The 18,608-nt window shown below is 44.0% G+C and overlaps 1 protein-coding gene across 1 annotated transcript in view; it reads left to right on the top strand.

Annotated features, from left to right (window-relative positions):
• Nucleotides 1-18,608, top strand: part of VWC2 (von Willebrand factor C domain containing 2) — a 107,913-nt gene that overhangs the window by 19,567 nt on the left and 69,738 nt on the right. The window contains exon 2 of the mRNA XM_035026470.1: nt 1,306-1,435. Coding sequence (XP_034882361.1) covers nt 1,306-1,435 — 130 coding nt within the window. The remainder of the gene's footprint in view (nt 1-1,305; nt 1,436-18,608) is intronic.

Below are 18,608 nucleotides of genomic sequence, written 5' to 3' on the forward strand. Positions count from 1 at the left end.
TGCTAAGTAAATCCACCCTTGACAGAAGGATGCTACAGGCTGAAGGGGGAATTAGTAGCGGGCAGAAAGAAAAGACAGTAGCAACAAAAAGCAAAGTTCGTTACAGTAGCAAGAAAGCCTCATGGTGCCCAGGGCGCTCCTGGAAAAAGCGCCCTTGTGTTGTTGCAAGATTGGCGCCAGCTTCTAAGGCTGTCCTGCACACCAGCTCAACATTTTACCCTGGGCTGCTCACTCACACCCACACACACTCACACTCACACAGGTACGCCTCAGCGCTCACTCGCAGCCAGGTTGACTGTGGTCTAGAGCTGGACAAAAGCCTTTACGTTTAAATACAAACTGAGCCTTTGCTTCATGAGATTACCAGTGTATTTGGTAGAAATTTGAGTTGTTATTTTTGGCGTTGGCTAGGAGGAGGCATCCGTGAGTGTTGTAAGGGAGCGTTCTCTGGCTTACAGGTGCTGGTTGGTCAGGGTGTGTTATGCAGAGTGCCCAGGACCCCCCTGCCTAGGGCGCTCAGCCTGACAACCACCCCCCCCCCACCTCCACTATCTTTTAAAGCGTCTATTTCCATGTAGCACCTTCTGCTTCTGGCTGTTGGTTCTGCATATGCTGTTTCTGCTTTGTCCTGGGTCAACCCCGATGGAAAATCACTCTAGTGGTGATTTCCAGGAAAAAAAAAAAAAAAAAATCATCCGCATCCCAGCCTGCGTGTCACCGTGGCAGGATCGAGTTGGTGGCATGCAGCCTTTCCAGGAATGTCATCGTGCTTAATTGGAGTGATCCGAGAGGTAGAATTTGGGCCGGTGCAGTGCAGAGAAGGCTCCAGGGCACGGGGTGGTGGAGGGAGGGCCCCCTGGAGGCGGTGGGGGAGAGAGGGAGCGCCTGCCTGAGCTCCGGAGTCGGGTCCCTTGGCAAGCTGCGTGTCCCCCGTCTGCTTCCTCATCGGTACACAGGGCGAGAATTCGATAGAGGTATTTTAGTGCTGCTGTGAGGGTTACGTGGGGTCGTCTTCAGCCACCTCCTGGCCAGGTACCTCCTTGCCTTGGCCCGTCCCACCCCCCTCTGCTATCTGCCCAGCTCTGGTGTGGCACCCGGCAGCGCTGTGGGAAGGGGTCCCTCCGGGGGAAACCCGCTCTGCTCCAGCACCCTGGCTTTGCCCTTTGCAAACCACCGGGCTGGATCCCGTTTCACATTCCTAAAACACCTGGGCGTCTTCACGGAAAGTCGGGCGGGAGGGAAGACGTGAGTCTGTATGGGGAGGATGGCGGGAGATCTGACCCTGACCGTGGGCGTGTGTTTCAGGTGTCCCCATGTGAGCGGTGCCGCTGCGAAGCCAACGGGGAGGTGCTGTGCACCGTGTCGGCGTGTCCTCAGACGGAGTGTGTGGACCCCGTGTACGAGCCTGACCAGTGCTGCCCCATCTGCAAAAATGGTACGTGAGCCGCAGGTCGAGCGCAGGCCCGCCTCCCAGCCGCCTCCCGGTTCACCCCAAGTTCCCTGCCTGCTTCGTGGTCGATGAAAGATGCATGCATGTGTGTGTTTGAAGGCGCGTCCGCACAGTCGGGGGTCCAGGGGGACAGTTGGGAGCTGTTCTGCACCGAGGCGTGCGCTCTCTTGCCAGTGTCAGCCCCATGCTCTATAGAGGACCCAAGAAGCGCTTGGGGGAGAAATTCAATTTCCAGAGTGAGGAGAGTCCCTTACTTTCATTTAACTTTGTTCTTGCAAAGCAGTTTCTCTCTTTCCGAGACAAATCAAACATGCTGGTTGGGCTCATTTACTTTTCATTATTAAGTGAATTAAACTTCGGACATAATTGAATATTTTTCATAAGTAAATTAGGCAGGAAGAGCACCCCCTGTCCAGTGAGAGCCCGGGCTCTCAAAAGCCTCATCTGCTTTCTGAAAAAGAAATGGCAAGATGTCCTGGATCATAATTTTTAAAGGGAGAGCGTTTCCTCAAACTGAATAACGAGAATGACTTTGTACCTTGAAGTACTGAGTGCTGTTCTGGGCATCACATTTTAAGAGGGTATTTGACAAGAGTGCGTTCCCAGGGACAGTGGGCCTACCAACGATGGCTCGAGAGGGCGGCTGGATGAGGCAGTTGAGTTGGAAGCAAGCTGACTCTGGATTCATGATCACGTCTTCAAGAGTTTGAGTCCTCTCCCTGAAGGAGGGACCTTCGGCGGTGTCTGTGTGGCCCCAGGGCGTGGTGCTAGGACTCAAGGTCAGAGCCACAGATTGGCTCAGAAAGATGGGAGCATTTCCCTGACCTCAGCATTTCGGAGAAGGTGGTCAGCTCGAGAGGTGGTCAGCTCGTCGCTGCGGGCGTTACTGGCTCAAGCTGGAGGCCCTGCGATGTGGGCTTGGTAGGTGGCAGACGGTGACACAGCTGTTGTTAGTGTCCAGGGGGAATCTTTGGGAGGGTCAGTTAGGACTGGCAGGAATGGAGTCGGGGTGGGGAAGGGGAGGCAGGTAGAGAGGCTGGCGGCCCTCGAGGGGGTGTGGGGTGAAGCGAGCCTGCTGAGGAGCCAGTGGGCGCCTGGCGTCCATCAGGAGATCAGGGCGGCTCCTGTCCAGGCTGCAGTACCTGCTCGTGGACAGGGGAGCGCACTGCCCAAGTCACCTCTCATGGAGTCAGTGCTATTCAGTGGAAGGCTTAACTGTGGGGTGCTCAAATATTTGGTTACCTTAAATATCCAAGATACTGTGTGTTGTCTCTTGCCAAGCACGATAAGAAACAACATTTTGGTACTCGATAGGGTATCTGTGTTTGGATATTTCCAAAAGATGGGAAGATGTGATTTCAATCTCTGAGGAAGTTCTAGTCCTTGAAACTTGGTAAAGCTTTCAAACCTACAGAAAACCTGAAATGCTTGTACAATGAACAGGTGTAGACCCTTCACTACATTTACCTTTCATGAACATTTTGCCATTTTTGCTTTATCTCTTTTGGTCTCTGTCTTTGTCCCCACTCTTCCCCATCTCTGTATATAATCCAATTCCATCACTTTTATTTCTTTGTTCCTTCCCATCATACACCCTGGACACCTTCTATTTATATCACCACCAGCAGGAAGCCTATCGAGTACAGTTCAAGATTTTTCTTTGCAGGTCTGTTTGTGCTTAGGATTTATCCCAGTTAGGGTACAGAGTCAGTGGACTCTGTTTAGAAATTATCTGGATTAATTCTTTTTTACCATCCCCATGACATTGATATTATAACTGAAAGTTTGTACCTCTTAATCCCCTTCATCTGTCTCTCCCCTCTCCCACTTCCTCCCCTGTGGTGGTCACTGGTTTGTTCTTGAATTAATTCCTTATTGGTGTGCGTATGCTAAAATTTTAAGGATTCTTACTTTGATAGACAGCATGGGATGGAATAGGGCAGGATTTGGGAAATGGCATACTAGAGATTCTTAGAAGGAGCATAAATATGTTTTTGAAAACCAGATTCAAGAAGGATTACAGATTCAAGATTAAAAGGTTTTGATCCAGGGGCTCGTGGGTGGCTCAGTCGTTAAGCGTCTGCCTTTGGCTCAGGTCATGATCCCGGGGTCCTGGAATTGAGCCCTGCGTTGGGCTCCCTGCTCAGCAGAGAGTCTCTTCTCCTTCTCCCAGTCCCCCTGCTTGGGTTCTCTCTCACTGTGTGTCTCTCTCTCTGTCAAATAAAAAAAAAAAAAGATTTTGATCCAATTATGTCAAAACATCAACAACTTCTTATTTTCAGGAGTACCAAGTAGAAAGAGGTTTAAATGAGCCAGATAGAAAGGCTTTCTGCCATCTATAGTATTCTGACCTTGACAGGTTAAATGGTGCTTGGAATTCTTGGAATTCTTACCTAAAGATTGGCTTGAAAAATGAGAAGAGTTTCTATTGAACTTGCATACTCTGTAATAATTAACTGAGATTAGTGAATAATTTATGGTTGTCGATCTCTGCCACCCACATACACAAAACAGTGTTGTCACGAGAAAATATTACACGTGGACTCAAAGATTATAGGACATCAAAAACAATGCCTTAGACAAAATTAGATGCTAGGATAGACATAGCTTGGATAGAATATGAAGGTTTTAAGTCCCGATCTCAGGAAACAGGCCTTTATTCTGCAAACTCTTAATGTCTTCACCTGTAGCATTAACTACTTCCTTCTCCCAACAAAGGGAAAATTACAGATCAGTTGCAAGCTGCCAAAGTCAATTGCGTCAAAGGGGCAAAAGTTTGAAACCAAGAATGCATGGGATTTAAAAAAATGATCACAAATCAAGTACAACTTAATATGTTCACTTTGGTGACTTGTATAGCTCAATCTCCCAAGGATTTTCTTTTGATAAAATGGTTTGTGTGGCACTGTTGGTTTTTTCTTTCCTTTCTCCCAGTGATACAAACAGCAAATGTTATTTATATGGACTTTCAGGATTTCAGATTTGCTCTGGAGACAGGGGCACCTCAGAGGTGAGGTTCACAGCACTCATTCCACTTAAGCCTCTTAGTCTCAGAACACTTGTGACATTAAAAATCAGGAGCCTCTGTTCTGCACGTGTGGACGCTCCTCTTTCATGCATGTGAGCGGGGCATGACCTTGACTCTGGGCCTTGTTAGAATCAGCTCTGATTCTCTAAAGGGGAATAGCATACCCAAGGTGGTATGAGGTACTTTGAGAGCACTAAGGCCCTGAGTGTAACGATTGTACATCTCACTGCAGTATTGTTGCCCTTAACAATACAGTTGACCCTTGAATGACATGGGTTTAAACTGTGTGGGTCCACTTATATGCAGATTTTTCCCCAATAAATACAAGACAGTCCTATAAATGTATTTTTGCTTCCTCATGACTTTCTTAACATTTTCTCTTCTCTAGCTTACTTTCTTGGAGAAGTACAGAATATAACACATACAGCATACAAAATATATGTTAATCAATTCTTTGTGTTATCGGTAAGGCTTCTGGTCAACCGTAGGCTGTGAGTAGTTAAGTTTTTGGGGAGTCAATAGTTATACACAGAGTTTTGACTGTGCAGAGGTCAGTTCCCTAAACCTGCACATTGTTCCAGGGTCGACTAGTTATTTGCAGCTTTATTTCCCCAAGAAAATAAATATTTTTTTGGAGAAGAAAATGAAAACTTTTATAAAATTTGTAAGAAAAATACTGAGACTTCAAATTATTAGAAGCACTTTCATGAAAAATATGTGAGAAACACTGACTAAGAATTAGAGGGTTTTTTTTCTCCCGTGTATCTCAAAGAGTAGGATAAAATCATAATTAAACCACATGTAGTGAGTTGGACAGAACTGAATGGTGTGTGTGTGTGTGTGTGTGTGTGAGAGAGAGAGAGATTCATATCAAGATCCTTCTCACAAGGAAAAACCTACTCTCATTTGGCCTCACCATTGAATCTTTCCAAAATCTTTACCAAAGAAATAACACCAATCTTTTGGAAATGCTTGGTTGCTATTTAAAAATGACATGATTTTTGTCCATTAAAAATATAAAGGAAACTACAGATATCAGAATTAATCCTTGATACAGAGTTGTTGTACGAGGTCAATATGCAAAAATCAGCCATGTTTCTATATACCGGCGACCAGTAGAAATGAATTAAAGACTAATCTTTCATGTAGTATATATATACAATGGAATATTACTCAGCCATCAAAAAAATGAAATCTTGCCATTTGTAACGATGTGGAACTAGAGGGTATTATGCTAAGTGAAATAAGTCAATCAGGGAAAGACAATTATCATATGATTTCACTCCTATGTGGAATTTAAGAAACAAAACAAAGTAGATCATAGCAGAAGGGGGGGAGTAAAAAAGATGAAATCAGAGAGGGAGACAAACCATAAGAGGCTCTTTTTTAAATAAAGATTTTATTTATTTATTTGTTAGAGAGAAAGAGAGCACAAGCAGGGGGAGCTGCAGAGGGAGAAGCAGACTCCCTGCTGAGCAAAGAGCCCGATGTGGGACTCAATCCCAGGACCCTAAGCCAAAGGCAGACACTTAACAAACTGAGCCACCCAGGCGTCGCAGGAGACTCTTAATCATAGGAAACAAACTGAGGGTTGCTGGGGGGGGCGGGGAGTGGGGGATAGGGTAACTGGGTGATGAACATTAAGGAAGGCACATGATGTAATGAGGACTGGGTGTTTTATATAAGACTGATGAATCACTGAACAGTACCTCAGAAACTAGTAATACACTATATGTTAATTAATTGAATTTAAATTAAAAAATAAAAAGGAGAAACAAAAGATAAAAAAATTAAAAAATAAAAACTAATCTTTCAAGTAACATCATACATATTAAATACTTAGAAGTAAATCTAACAAAATTTGGCATGATTGCCACATTTAAAAATCTTAAAGCTTTATTGAGAGAAATTAAAGAAGTCTTAAGTAAATGAAAGAATATAGCATGTTCATCATGGGAAGACTCAATAATGTGAAAAATGTCAGTCTGCCTCAAAGGAAGCTCTTGTTTCAGCACAATTCCAGTAAAAAAGGCAAAAAACAAAACAACAAAAATGATGTTGTGTATGTGTGTACATGTGTGGATATTACCAAACTGATTCTAAGATCCACATGGAAATATAAAAGTTAAAAACTAGCCAGTGCGGGCGCCTGGGTGGCTCAGTCATTAAGCATCTGCCTTCGGCTCAGGTCATGGTCCCAGAGTCCTGGGATCGAGTCCCACATCGGGCTCCCTGCTCCGCAGGAAGCCTGCTTCTCCCTCTTCCACTCCCCCTGCTTGTGTTCCCTCTCTCACTGTGTCTCTCTCTGTCAAATAAATAAATAAAATCTTTAAAAACAAAAACAAAAACAAAAACTAGCCAGTGAAATGCTGAAGGAGAACAGCAAAGCTGGAAAATGTATGAAAGTAAATAATATATTGTGATATTGTCTCAAAGATAGAAAGACTGACAACTGGGAGCAGAATAGAATCAGAAAAGACACCGACATAAAGATCACTAGATGTACGATTAAGCTGGGTTGCAGTACAGTGGGCTGGGGTAGGGGGACCTCTCCAATTAATGGTGCTAGGTGAGATTGGTTATAAGATATAAGCTACCTTGTCTTCTACCTCACACTGTACAAAAGAATCAATTCCAGATAGCATTTAAATATGAAAGTTAAACTAATAATGCTTTTAGAGGAAAACATAGGAGACCACTGTTATGATTTTGAGTAGGCAAAGATTAATTTAAAAGGACACTAAAAACATCAACCATGATGAAAGGAATTGATAAATTGGACTTTGTTAAAATTACGAACCTCTGTTCATCAAACAACACTCATTAAGCCAGGGCAAAGAAGCCCATATATATAGGAAAAAATGCAACACATAAATCTGATAAATGACTAAACAACTCCAACACATAAAAACGAAGCTGAGAGATAAAAAAGAGAGAAAACCATAATGCAGATTCCCAACTCTCTTTGGATCTGGGTGTCCTCCTGTTCCACTGATCAGAGAGACACATCTTCTCAGTGAGATTTGAGTACTGCCACTCCCCACTACTTCCAGGGCCTATTCTTGGTACAAAGACATGAGAGAAAGAAAACTGGATTTCCTGTTTTAATGAAATTAAATTAGAATTACTCTAAAGTAGATTGTGATAAATCGAGATGCATATTTTAATTCTTAGAACAGTAATTAAAATCAACAAAAGAATTAAACACGGCACACTAAAAATACTTATCTAACTTAAAAAAGGTAGTCAGAGAGGAACAGAAGATTAAAACCCAGGAAACTTGCAGAAAACAAATAAAAATGTATGAACTTAATAACACAGCCCCAAAATACCTAAGGTAAAAATTGACACAATTCAAAGGAGAAATAGAAACTTCAAATAATTGTAGTTAGAAATTTCAACAAACCATCCAATAATTCATAGAAAAACTAGACAGAACATTAGCAAGGCTATAGAAGACTTGAATGACACTCAAGTAACTTGAGCTGACATACGTGTGAAAAATAGTACCAACCACTGAGGAATTCTTTACAAGTGCAGGTGGACATTCTCTAGGGCAGACCATTTGTCAGGACATAAAACAAGTCTTACTGTATTAATATAAAAGACAATTACATAAAGTATATTTTTTGAGCACAACAGAATTCAACAGAATTAAACAAGCACTATAAACAAAAAAACTTATGATAATTAACAAAAACTGTATGTCCACAAAATTGAGAACATGTGCCCACATAAAGATGTGTATGTAAATGTTCATAGCAGTATTATCCTTAATAACCAAAAAAAAAGAAAGAAAATGGAAATACTCCAAATGTGCATTAACTGGTAAATGGATAAACAACATGTGGTATAACTACACGATGGAATATAATTCACCAATAAAAAATGAGTAATGATATGTGCAACAACAAAGGAATGAACCTCAAAAACTCACTCTAAATGAAAGAAGCCAATCACAAAAGACAACCGGCTGTATGATTCTATTTTTTTGGAAGGTCTAGAGTAGTCAAATTTACACAGGGAGAAAGCCCCTCACTGGTGGCCTAGCCCTGGGGTCAGAGAGGGAATTCTCTGCAAATGGCCACGAGGGGATTTTTGAGGTGATGGAATATTTATAAGTTGGGTTGTTATGGTAGTTACACAATTAAATAAATTTACTAAAATTATTAAATTGTGTACTTACAATGGGTGAGTTTTGTGCTATTTAAAATATCCCTCAATAATGCTGCTAGAAGTACTAACAATCTCTTAAAAAGATTAACAAAATTGGGGTGCCTGGGTGGCTCAGTTAGTTAAGCATCTGTCTTAGGCTCAGGTCATGATCTCAGAGTCCTGGGATCGAGCCCCACGTTGGGTTCTGCACTCAGGGGGCAGTCTGCTTCTCCCTCTCCCGCTGCCCCTCCCCCTGCTTGTGTGCTCGCTCTCTCTCTCTCAAATAAATAAATAAAATCTTTAATAAAAAAAAAAGACAGTGTAATTTTTGTAATTTTCCTTGACTCACGCCTAAGAGTAGTCTGAATACATATCCTTTCATCTTTCCTCAGAGACTGCCTTTTCATATCCTGGTCTGGTGCCCTTGATAACTATGAAATATTCTAATTAAGCCTGTTGAAGCTGAGACCCTTCTAAGTATATACTGTTATTGACCTTTAGGAGCTAGGAAGTTGAAAAGAATAACAGACGTACAAACCCAACCGAGGTGGATGGCTTCTCATAGACTTCTGTGCTCTAGATCCCCTGTACCTGGAATGGAAGTCAAGCTCCCCACGCTACCCCCTGTTGAGTTATTCTTCACTTGCATCTCTCTGCCTCCTTCAGCTGCACACTTCTAGTCATTCTAGACTCTTCCTTTTTATGATTCAGCTTCCCAGGACCTGGGGCTGTGAATGCAGGGACAATGAGGGTCGCCAGGTGCTTACAGGTCTCATGCAGGTAGGTACTATGCTCATGTGGGAGCCCAGATTTCAGGATGCACCTTTCACCCAGATGCAGCTCAACCTTGGTGAGCATCAGAATTGCTTCCAGGACTAATTGAAACACAGACCTGGTTCACACCCCTGCTGGAGTTCCTAACCTGGAAGGTTTGGCCTGGGACCTGAAAATTTGCATTTTTAAAATTTTAAGATTTTTAAATTTTAATTATTTGTTAGAGAGAGAGAGCACAAGCAGGGGGAGCAGCAGGCAGAGGGAGAAGCCGTCCCCCCTGCTGAGCAAGGAGCCCGATGTGGGACTCAATCCCTGGACCCTAGGATCATGACCTGAGCCGAAGGCAGACGCTTAACTGACTGAGCCACCCAGGCATCCCTGTGTGTTTTGTTTTTTTTTTTAAAGTAAGCTTTATGCCCAGCATGGGGCTTGAACTCCACCCAGAGAGCAAGAGTGGCACGCTCCTGCTGTCAGTGTGGGGACCACACCTGGAGGCCCATCGATCTCAGGCAGGCATTTTCTCATTGTCCTCCTAGTCAAGTGTAAGAAGAGAAGCACACACAGGAGCTGCGAGGCTTTAGACATGCATGAGGTCATTCAGAGATTTGGATGCATTTCCAAATGCCTTATTTTATACTTGGTGCTTCTCTAGAGATTTTAGAGTTTAGAGAAATATAATATAATATATACCATGTAATAATACTTTAGAAATTGAAATATCAGGGCAGAGAGAAGATGACTTGCATGGCCAGTCAAAAAGGTTGCTCATGATTTGTGCTCTCTGTCACCCTACACACCTAGTATGACAGGTGGGTGGCAGATTTGACTCCAAGCTTCCTAGAAGCCAAAGCAAGAGTGAGAAGTGTAATAAATACGACCTGTAAAGAGAAATATACCACAGTTTTGCTTTTCAGCAGACATACTTCCTAGTCAACAGTTTGCCTAGGAATAATAACATAAATGAATTTTTTACAAATGTGAAAGTTTTAGGGGCGTCTGGCTGGCTCAGTGAGAAGAGCGTGTGGCTCTTGATCTCGGTGTCATGAGTTCAAGGCCCACTTTGGGTGTAGAAATTACTTAAAAAAAAGTTTTTAAAAAAGAAAAAAATAATGTAAAAGTTCTATTCAACTTCTGTTAGCATTTCCCAACATAGATCAAGAGCTCAACTCCAGAGTGCCAACATGTTTCTTCTCCATGTGTCTTCTGTTTTACTTACATTTTGGTGTTGTGGGAATAGTGATTCAGGTGGCATCCCATTAATGCTCATAAAGCCCAGTGAGCATCAGTCATTTGTTCTTTCTTTTTAAAGACTTTATTTATTTATTTTAGAGAGAGAGAAAGAGGGAGGGGGGAGCCGAGAGAATCTCAAGCAGACTCCTCGCTGTGTGTGAGCAGCTGACGTGGGGTTCGATCTCATGACCCTGAGATCATGACCTGAACAGGAACCAAGAGTGGGACGTTTAACCAACTGAACCACCCAGGCGTCCTTAATCATTTGGTCTTTAGAGAAGCTCTTGTATGTCCCCTGGTGTTCCTCCTCACTCCCCTAACTAGCCCCAGTTTTGAGGTTGCACATTCCAAGTTTAGATCCTCAGGGTCATCAGAGAAGCTTGGATGACTCTCAGGTCTTCTCCTTTCTGATAAGTTAGCTAAAGAGCAGGGATGAGTAGAGTGTGAAATCTTAAATTCAGGAGCTTCATTTGTTTCCATCTCCTCCTGAAATCTTCCCATTAGCAGCTCTTCTTTGTAAATTTGTCAGCAGCTTAAAAGGACACCTTTGTTTTCAAACATGGGGACAGAATCCAGTTCATAAGATGAGTAAATCAAGTGAGACCCAGACTGTCTTGAAATGGTTGCTACCTGATGATGATGAAGAACTTCTTTTCTGAGTTAAACTTCTAGACAGAAGGTGTATGACAGTGCCTTTTCTTTCTTTCTTTCTTTCTTTTTAAAGATTTTATTTATTTATTTGAGAGAGAGAATGAGATAGAGAGAGAGAGCATGAGATGGGGGAGGGTCAGAGGGAGAAGCAGACTCCCCGCCGAGCAGGGAGCCTGATGCAGGACTCGATCCAGGGACTCCAGGATCATGACCTGAGCCGAAGGCAGTCGCTTAACCAACTGAGCCACCCAGGTGCCCCGACAGTGGCTTTTCTTTTCTTTCTTTCTTTCTTTCTTTCTTCTTTTTTTTTTTGTATGTTTCCTAAAGTCAAGTGTATTTAGCCGTGAATTGCAGGCAAGTGGGGACTCCGGTCACAAACTCATGGCCACCAAGCTTGGCCATTTCCATTTTATACTGTGGCTTTGATTTCACTGAGGACCAGACCAGGAGTCTCTCTTTTGTCTCCCCTCTTTGTGAAGACCGGTGTTCAACTGTCCTCACCCGGTAAACCTTCTCTGGCCTGCTTCTTAAGGCAAGCTCATGGCCCTGTTGATTCTTCTCAGAAGCCAGAGCCCTAATCACCTTGTTTTCCGATGCAGGAACTGGGAAGACACCATAATTAAACATGTTCTTTTGTTGAACGTTGGGCGCTTTTTTTTTTTTTTTTTTTTTTTAGATTATTAGAGAGGAGTGTGTGGGCACGTATGTGTTGCTTTTAGAAAACACTGAGGCATGTCTTTATTTTACGGCAGATACAAAGATGAGTCAAGTGATGGTGCCTGGCCTTAATGAGCTCATAGTGTAGAGGGGACGTAGTCCTGTAAATAACTTGGTATCTGCTACTTTGCTGGAATTTATGATGACAGCAGTGAGGAACATAGGGGGAAATCCTGAGTAAGAGGGTGGTAAACGTTACCCTGTGTATGGCCTTTATTTGTTTTTGAATCATGTCATTTGGATGCATTCCCAGCAGTGAGATGATTAGGTCAACGGGTTGGGACATTTTTATGATTTGGATACATATTGTCATGTCGTTTTGCAGAAGAGTGTGCACGTTTGTAAAGCTCCTGATTTTATGATAAATTTGCTAAACTTTCATTCCCCCCGCCCCCCGCCGGCCCCTACAATGTATTCTACTTTGCTGACTTCTTAATGAAATAACTTTGAGCAGGACCTCAAGCGTCCTTGACATCAGTGCTGTACAAATGAATTCTTGGAGTGCCCTGTAACACAAGGTGTGGGGACTAAGAGTTTCATCAAGTAACTTGATTTCTCTGCATCCTTTCTGTATCTGTGTAGCGGACATCCGGCCACATCTGTGGATATCTTGTAACAGCGAAGCCACAGGGTGGGTTTACAAGTGTTTCATTTATTCGATCCACAGATACTGACTGACCCTCACCATCTGCTATAGGAGATGAGTTGGCAGATGCGAAGAGTTCTAGAAACACAGATCCCATGAGGGAACCGGGACCCACCCCCCTGCCCCTGCTCCTCCAGAGCTGAGAAGCGCAGGGAAGAGGAGGGAGGAGCACCCTGCGGGCTCTGGAAGCAGGAGGAACCAGGAGGGTCACCGGGGGCAGGGCCCGTGCAGGAGTGAAAGGGCTGGGAGAGTCCCGCAAGCCTGGAGGTAGGAGGGAGCGGGGGCCTGCAAGGATGGGCACACACAAGCTCACCAAGGACCTTTATGCCCCGCGAGAGGTCAGGTTCAATCCTAAGGCAGTGAGGAGCCCCACAAGGGGCTTTAGGATAGAAGTGGCACAAATCTATTTGAACCGCAGCGGTCACTCTGGGTGTGGGGCTCAGACCCCTGGGAAGAGCAGGCTGTAGGCTCTGTTGGAAGACAACGTCTTTGCGGATGCCCTTGTGTGGCATTTTGCGCTGTCAAGTTAGACTAAATTCCTTGAAGAAGTAGTGCGGAAACCCCTGGCTTTGGAGCTCAGCGGATGTGACTTTCCAGCTGAGTCCCTGTCACCTTGTTTAATTCAGCTTCTTTGGCTTCTTCACCTGCAAACGGGGACGATCTGTGGGCGCCCTGCCTGCTTAGCATGAGGGTCAGACACATCAACACCTTCTGCTGAGTCAAGACTCAAAGACTATTTTCTCCCTCCTTTGTCCTCCTGGAACTCCATCCAGGTGGGCTTCTTAAAAGTGATGCCCGGCACCAGATTTTCTTGCGAGGAGCCCCTGAATTTGTACGACAAACCGCTGTGGCAGTTTGCCCAGCCTCAGGCAGACCGAGGTTGCAAAAATGCTTGCGTTTTCCTTTGTCCTCCAGAAGATTATCCATTCATAGGCTTTGGCCATTATTCATCTGGTAAAAGCCGCTTGGTCATTAATACAGTGGCTTAAAATATCCCCAGCCTATGTCCTTAGCCAAAGGGAAATCAATTGTCACAATATACAATAAAGCTATTCATCCCAAGGCAGGCAGATATCTTCACCACATCCAATAACATGATCAATGGTGCCATTACCAGAGGAAACTTGTACTGCATCCGAAATGCTTACATGTTCTGGTAGAAATAGGCTGACAGCATGAAGACAAATAGCCCCGTGGATGGCTTCCCCAATCTGTCTCCGTCTCCAGGGAGAATAAGCCAATGAGTATTCTTAGAGAGGGCTTTCGGGGGTGCACCAGGGAATATAAAATACCCCCCGTGTTGATCAGAAGACACATTCTGCTCTTACGGCGACAGAAAACTCACCCCTTTTATTTGTCTTGTGGGAAGATAAACTTCAGGTATCAAAGAGCCCATTACCCCAGGAGGGATCCATAAACCACCGGTTCTGAAAATTGTATCTCATCTTTTCTAAAACAAATGCCTTCACTTAAGAGCAGTTACAATTTGGTAATCCTGACAGCTGTGTACTGAATTTATCTTTAATCACACATTTGCCAAGTGTCTTTTGAAAGCACGTCAACTGAGAAAAGCATTATCCTATGGGAGAAAAACAGCACCAATTCTTTAATGAGAGGCAATCAGAGTTCATAGATAATAAGAATGGTGGGCCCCTAAAAGGAGGGTCCCTATTTTGACCCGTGTTCTAACTTGATTCTCATAACACGGGGAGACAAAAGCAGTTGTTCGAACAACTCTGGTCACACGAGGTGCTGACCATGGTAGATACACTTTAGACTCCACCCCCTAGAGCCCCAAATGCTGGTGCGTCTGCATCCACGTCACGTCTGGAGAGAAAGACTAACTGGGTGGCCATGGAAAAGCAGATGGGGGATGCTTCTGACCATTGGAACAATCCCTCAAAAGTGTTCAGAGGCTGTGGAGCCAAATCCAGATACGAGCTGGACCGGATGATTTGCAGAGCCCTTCGGTGCTAAAACGTTATTATTGTTTGGTACTAATGCATAAATGTCTCCGACATCATTACTCAGCAATCTACTTGGGGTGCACAGAAAGAACCGTGTTCCTTTCTCTGGTTAATTCACGCATTTTCTTGTCTTTCCCCATCTTACTTATGTCAGTGAGTCATTTTGTAAATGAAAAGATAGTCGCTGAAAACAAGATACGCACTTATTCTTTGAAGACCCACAGACAGAAGGGCCTGTGTCCGCCCACTCTCGTAGATGGAGAGATACAGAGACTCCGGGCAGGGGGAGATCTGAGAGTTCGGGCGGGGATGCTGCTTCTGCCCGAGCCACCTGACACATCTGGGCTTCGCTCCCCTCATCTGTCAAAGAAGTGGGTCATGTGGGAGAGGTTGCATATGAACGTGCCTTCAGAATTTCTTCAAAATGTGTGTCATTTAAAGGAGAGGAAATGCCTCAGCACAGAAAGGAAATGTGATTAATACAGTTGACCCTTGAACCACGCAGATTTGAACTGCACACTTATACATGGATTTTTTTTTTCAATAAATGCAGTACAGGACTGTAATGCATTTTCTCTTACTGATGATTTTCTTTTTTTTTTTTTAAGATTTATTTATTTATTTGAGATAGAGAAAGAGAGCACAAGTAGGAGGAGGGCAGAGGGAGAGGGAGAAGCAGGCTTCCCGCTGAGCAGGGAGCCCAATGCGGAACTCGATCCCAGGACCCTGGGATCATGACCTGAGCCGAAGGCAGACGCTTAACGACTGAGCCACCCAGGCACTGCCCCGCACCCCCGATGGTTTTCTTTTTTTTGTCTTTTTTTCTTTTTTAAAGATTTCATTTATTTATTTATTTGACAGAGAGAGAGACACCGAGAGAGGGAACACAAGCAGGGGGAGCGGGAGAGGGAGAAGCAGGCTTCCCGCCCAGCAGGGAGCCCGATGCGGGGCTCGATCCCAGGACCCAGGGATCATGACCTGAGCTGAAGGCAGACACTTAACCAACTGAGCCACCCAGGAGTCCCTTTATTTATTTATTTAACAGAAAGAGCGAGAGAGGGAACACAAGCAGGGGGAGTGGAGAGGGAGAAGCAGGCTTCCCACGGAGCAGGGAGCCCGATGCGGGGCTGGATCCCAGGACCCTGGGATCATGACCTGAGCCAAAGGCAGACGCTTTACCTACTGAGCCACCCAGGCACCGCCCCGCACCCCCGATGGTTTTCTTTTTTTCTTTTTTAAAGATTTCATTTATTTATTTATTTGACAGAGAGAGACACAGTGAGAGAGGGAACACAAGCAGGGGGAGTGGAGAGGGAGAAGCAGGCTTCCCACCGAGGAAGGAGCCTGATGCGGGGCTCGATCCTAGGACCCAGGGATCACGACCTGAGCCGAAGGCAGACACTTAATGACTGAGCCACCCAGGCGCCGCCCCCTCCCCGCCACGGTTTTCTTAAAAACATCTTCTTTTCTCTGGTTTACTTTATTGTAAGAATATGTCCTATACCATTCAAAGCATACAAAATACGTGTCCATCAACAATTCATGTGACTGGTAAGGCTTTTTGGTCAACGGTAGGCTGTTAGTAGTTAAGTTTTGGCAGGGTCAAAAGTTTTATGTGGAATTTCGACTGTGTGGGTTGTCAGCGCCCATAACCTCCATGTTGTTTGTCAAATGTATAGATTTTCGGAGTCCTGCCTTCCCCGTGTTGAATGCATACAAAGCTGCAGGCACATCTCTTTCCTAGTTGCTCAGTTTGCCTGAAATGCCTTGAAACCCTCTGACTAAAGCAAAACTCCATCTGTTTTTAGGACCACTGCCTCTGCTCCTTACCTGCCTGTTCGCAGGTGCCCCCCTGACATTCGCCACCCTGAGGAGCCAGTCCTTGTTGGCCTGGTTTTTCCCATGTGGCAGTGGACAGCCCCAGGGCCAGGGGACAGAACTTGCTCATTTCATACTGCGCTGTCCCCTGCCGCACCCGCACATGGGGACAGCTGTGCAGACGGAAGCGGAAAATTTAGTGTTTCTTTATTATATATTTCTGAGGTCTTGATCCCATCTCAATAAAGTGAGCCCAGAGAGACCAGTTTTGCAGGAGTGACCATGCCATGCTTCTGGAGACCCCAGGAGGAATTTTTGTTCTTTAGCTCTCATGAATATTTTACTGACCCGCTATCCCGGGGCTTCTCTGGGCTCTGAAACATCTTGAGTACCAGAAACATCTCTCACGCCACTGCTTCAGACTCCAGACTCCATGAAATGATGATCACCAAGGCAGCCTTACGTTCATTATCTCAGATAAAAGCCTCAGAATAATGAAGATGCCGGGACTATATTCCCTCCAGGCCCCGTGAGTAATGAAAAGCCTGAAGGAAGGGCTCATTCATTAAGATTTTATAAGCAGGTGAGAATAAAAAGATATTTGTTTTAAAGAAATCCATTTTTGTCCAGTCTAGTCTTACTTTAGAAGAACTTTGTAGAGAATGTATATGTATTTAAAAGAAATAATAATGACAACGAAATCCAGTGTCTGCAAAAGAGGAGGCCTTTTACCTTCATTTTGTTCACAAATCCTAATCAGCCTGACAAGAATTTGGTTTTTGTCTTGTGTTCGGAAGGAAAGTAAATATGTTTAAAAGCATATACTGGGACTACACGTATGGTCCACTTCACCGAAATTGGCTCTTCCCATCACTTAAACTGATAGTGCCTTTACAGTTTCTAAGTAAACTGGTAGAAATCAATCATTTGAAATGACCGAAGAGTTGAAAATTGACAATCACACCCCAAGGAAGCAATGCAAGCCTGAACTTGTGAGTATACGGGGAGTCTAGCACTCCAGGGCATCCTGAGAAAATAAATGGTTGTCGTGAACAGAGATGAGCTGCCCACAGCCCGGAGCTGTGCTCTGGAACTCTCTGTTTTCTAACTAATCATTTTACTAGCAATGAGCTAAAAAAAGGGGGAGGGGGAGAAAAAAAGGAAAGGGATAAAATTAGGAGGAAAGTGAACATTTATTTTTTTTTTAAGGTTTTATTTATTTACTTGAGAGAGAGAAAGCACAGAGAGAGAGGGAGAAGCAGACTCCCTGCTGAGTAAGGAGCCTGACACGGGGCTTGATCCCAGGACCCTGAGATCATGACCTGAGCAAAAGTCAGATGCTTAACCGACTGAGCCACCCAGGTGCCCCGAAAGTGAACATTTAGCAGACAGTATTGACTTTACATTTCTCGAGGCTCTTGATGATGAACTTGTAATTTATACACTTTGTCTAATCACTGATGGGGTCACAGTGAATTCACTGAACAGATACACATAAACTGGAAAACATGAATCTGCTTAAGAAACATTGTTTCCAGGGGCTCCTGGGTGGTTCAGTCAGTTGGGCATCCACTCTTTGTTTCGGCTCAAGTCCTGATCTCATGGGTGATGAGACTGAGCCCCACGTCCCGCTCCCCACTCAGCAGGAGTCTGCTTGGATATTCACTCCCTCTACCCCACTTGTGCTCTCGCTCTCTCTCTCTCTCTCTGTCTCTGTCTCTGTCTCTCTCTCAAATAAATAAAAAAAATTAAATTAAAAAAAGAAAGAAACATTGCTTCTGGTTCAGAAGTTAGTAGTAATTTTAGGAAGACTGTCTAATGACAATGATTTAAGATGTGTGTCGACAGAAGGCATACTTACCTGTCTGTCTCTGAATCATGAATTCTCATTGAGAGCCACTTACTCTGGGTTAATGTCACTTATTTTCAGTTGCATGGTTTTGTATTTGTACAAAAGCTAAAACAACAGCTGTTAATATGGTGTCTCCAATAACAGAAGAAAAATGCAGCAAAAAAAAATGTCCTTTTTCTGTCAGTTTCTCCTGTGATTCAGATAGAAAATCAATTCAGTTATTTTCAAAACCAAAGTCAGTTTTGTTTTTGAAATTCAATTCCTGGAATCAAAGCAAATCTTTCAGAAATTAATTCTATCAAAAGTAAAACATCTGAGGG

Source organism: Mirounga leonina, unplaced genomic scaffold (genome assembly GCF_011800145.1).
Source record: "Mirounga leonina isolate KUSES-001 unplaced genomic scaffold, KU_Mleo_1.0 Mir_199, whole genome shotgun sequence".
Lineage (NCBI taxonomy): Eukaryota > Metazoa > Chordata > Mammalia > Carnivora > Phocidae > Mirounga > Mirounga leonina.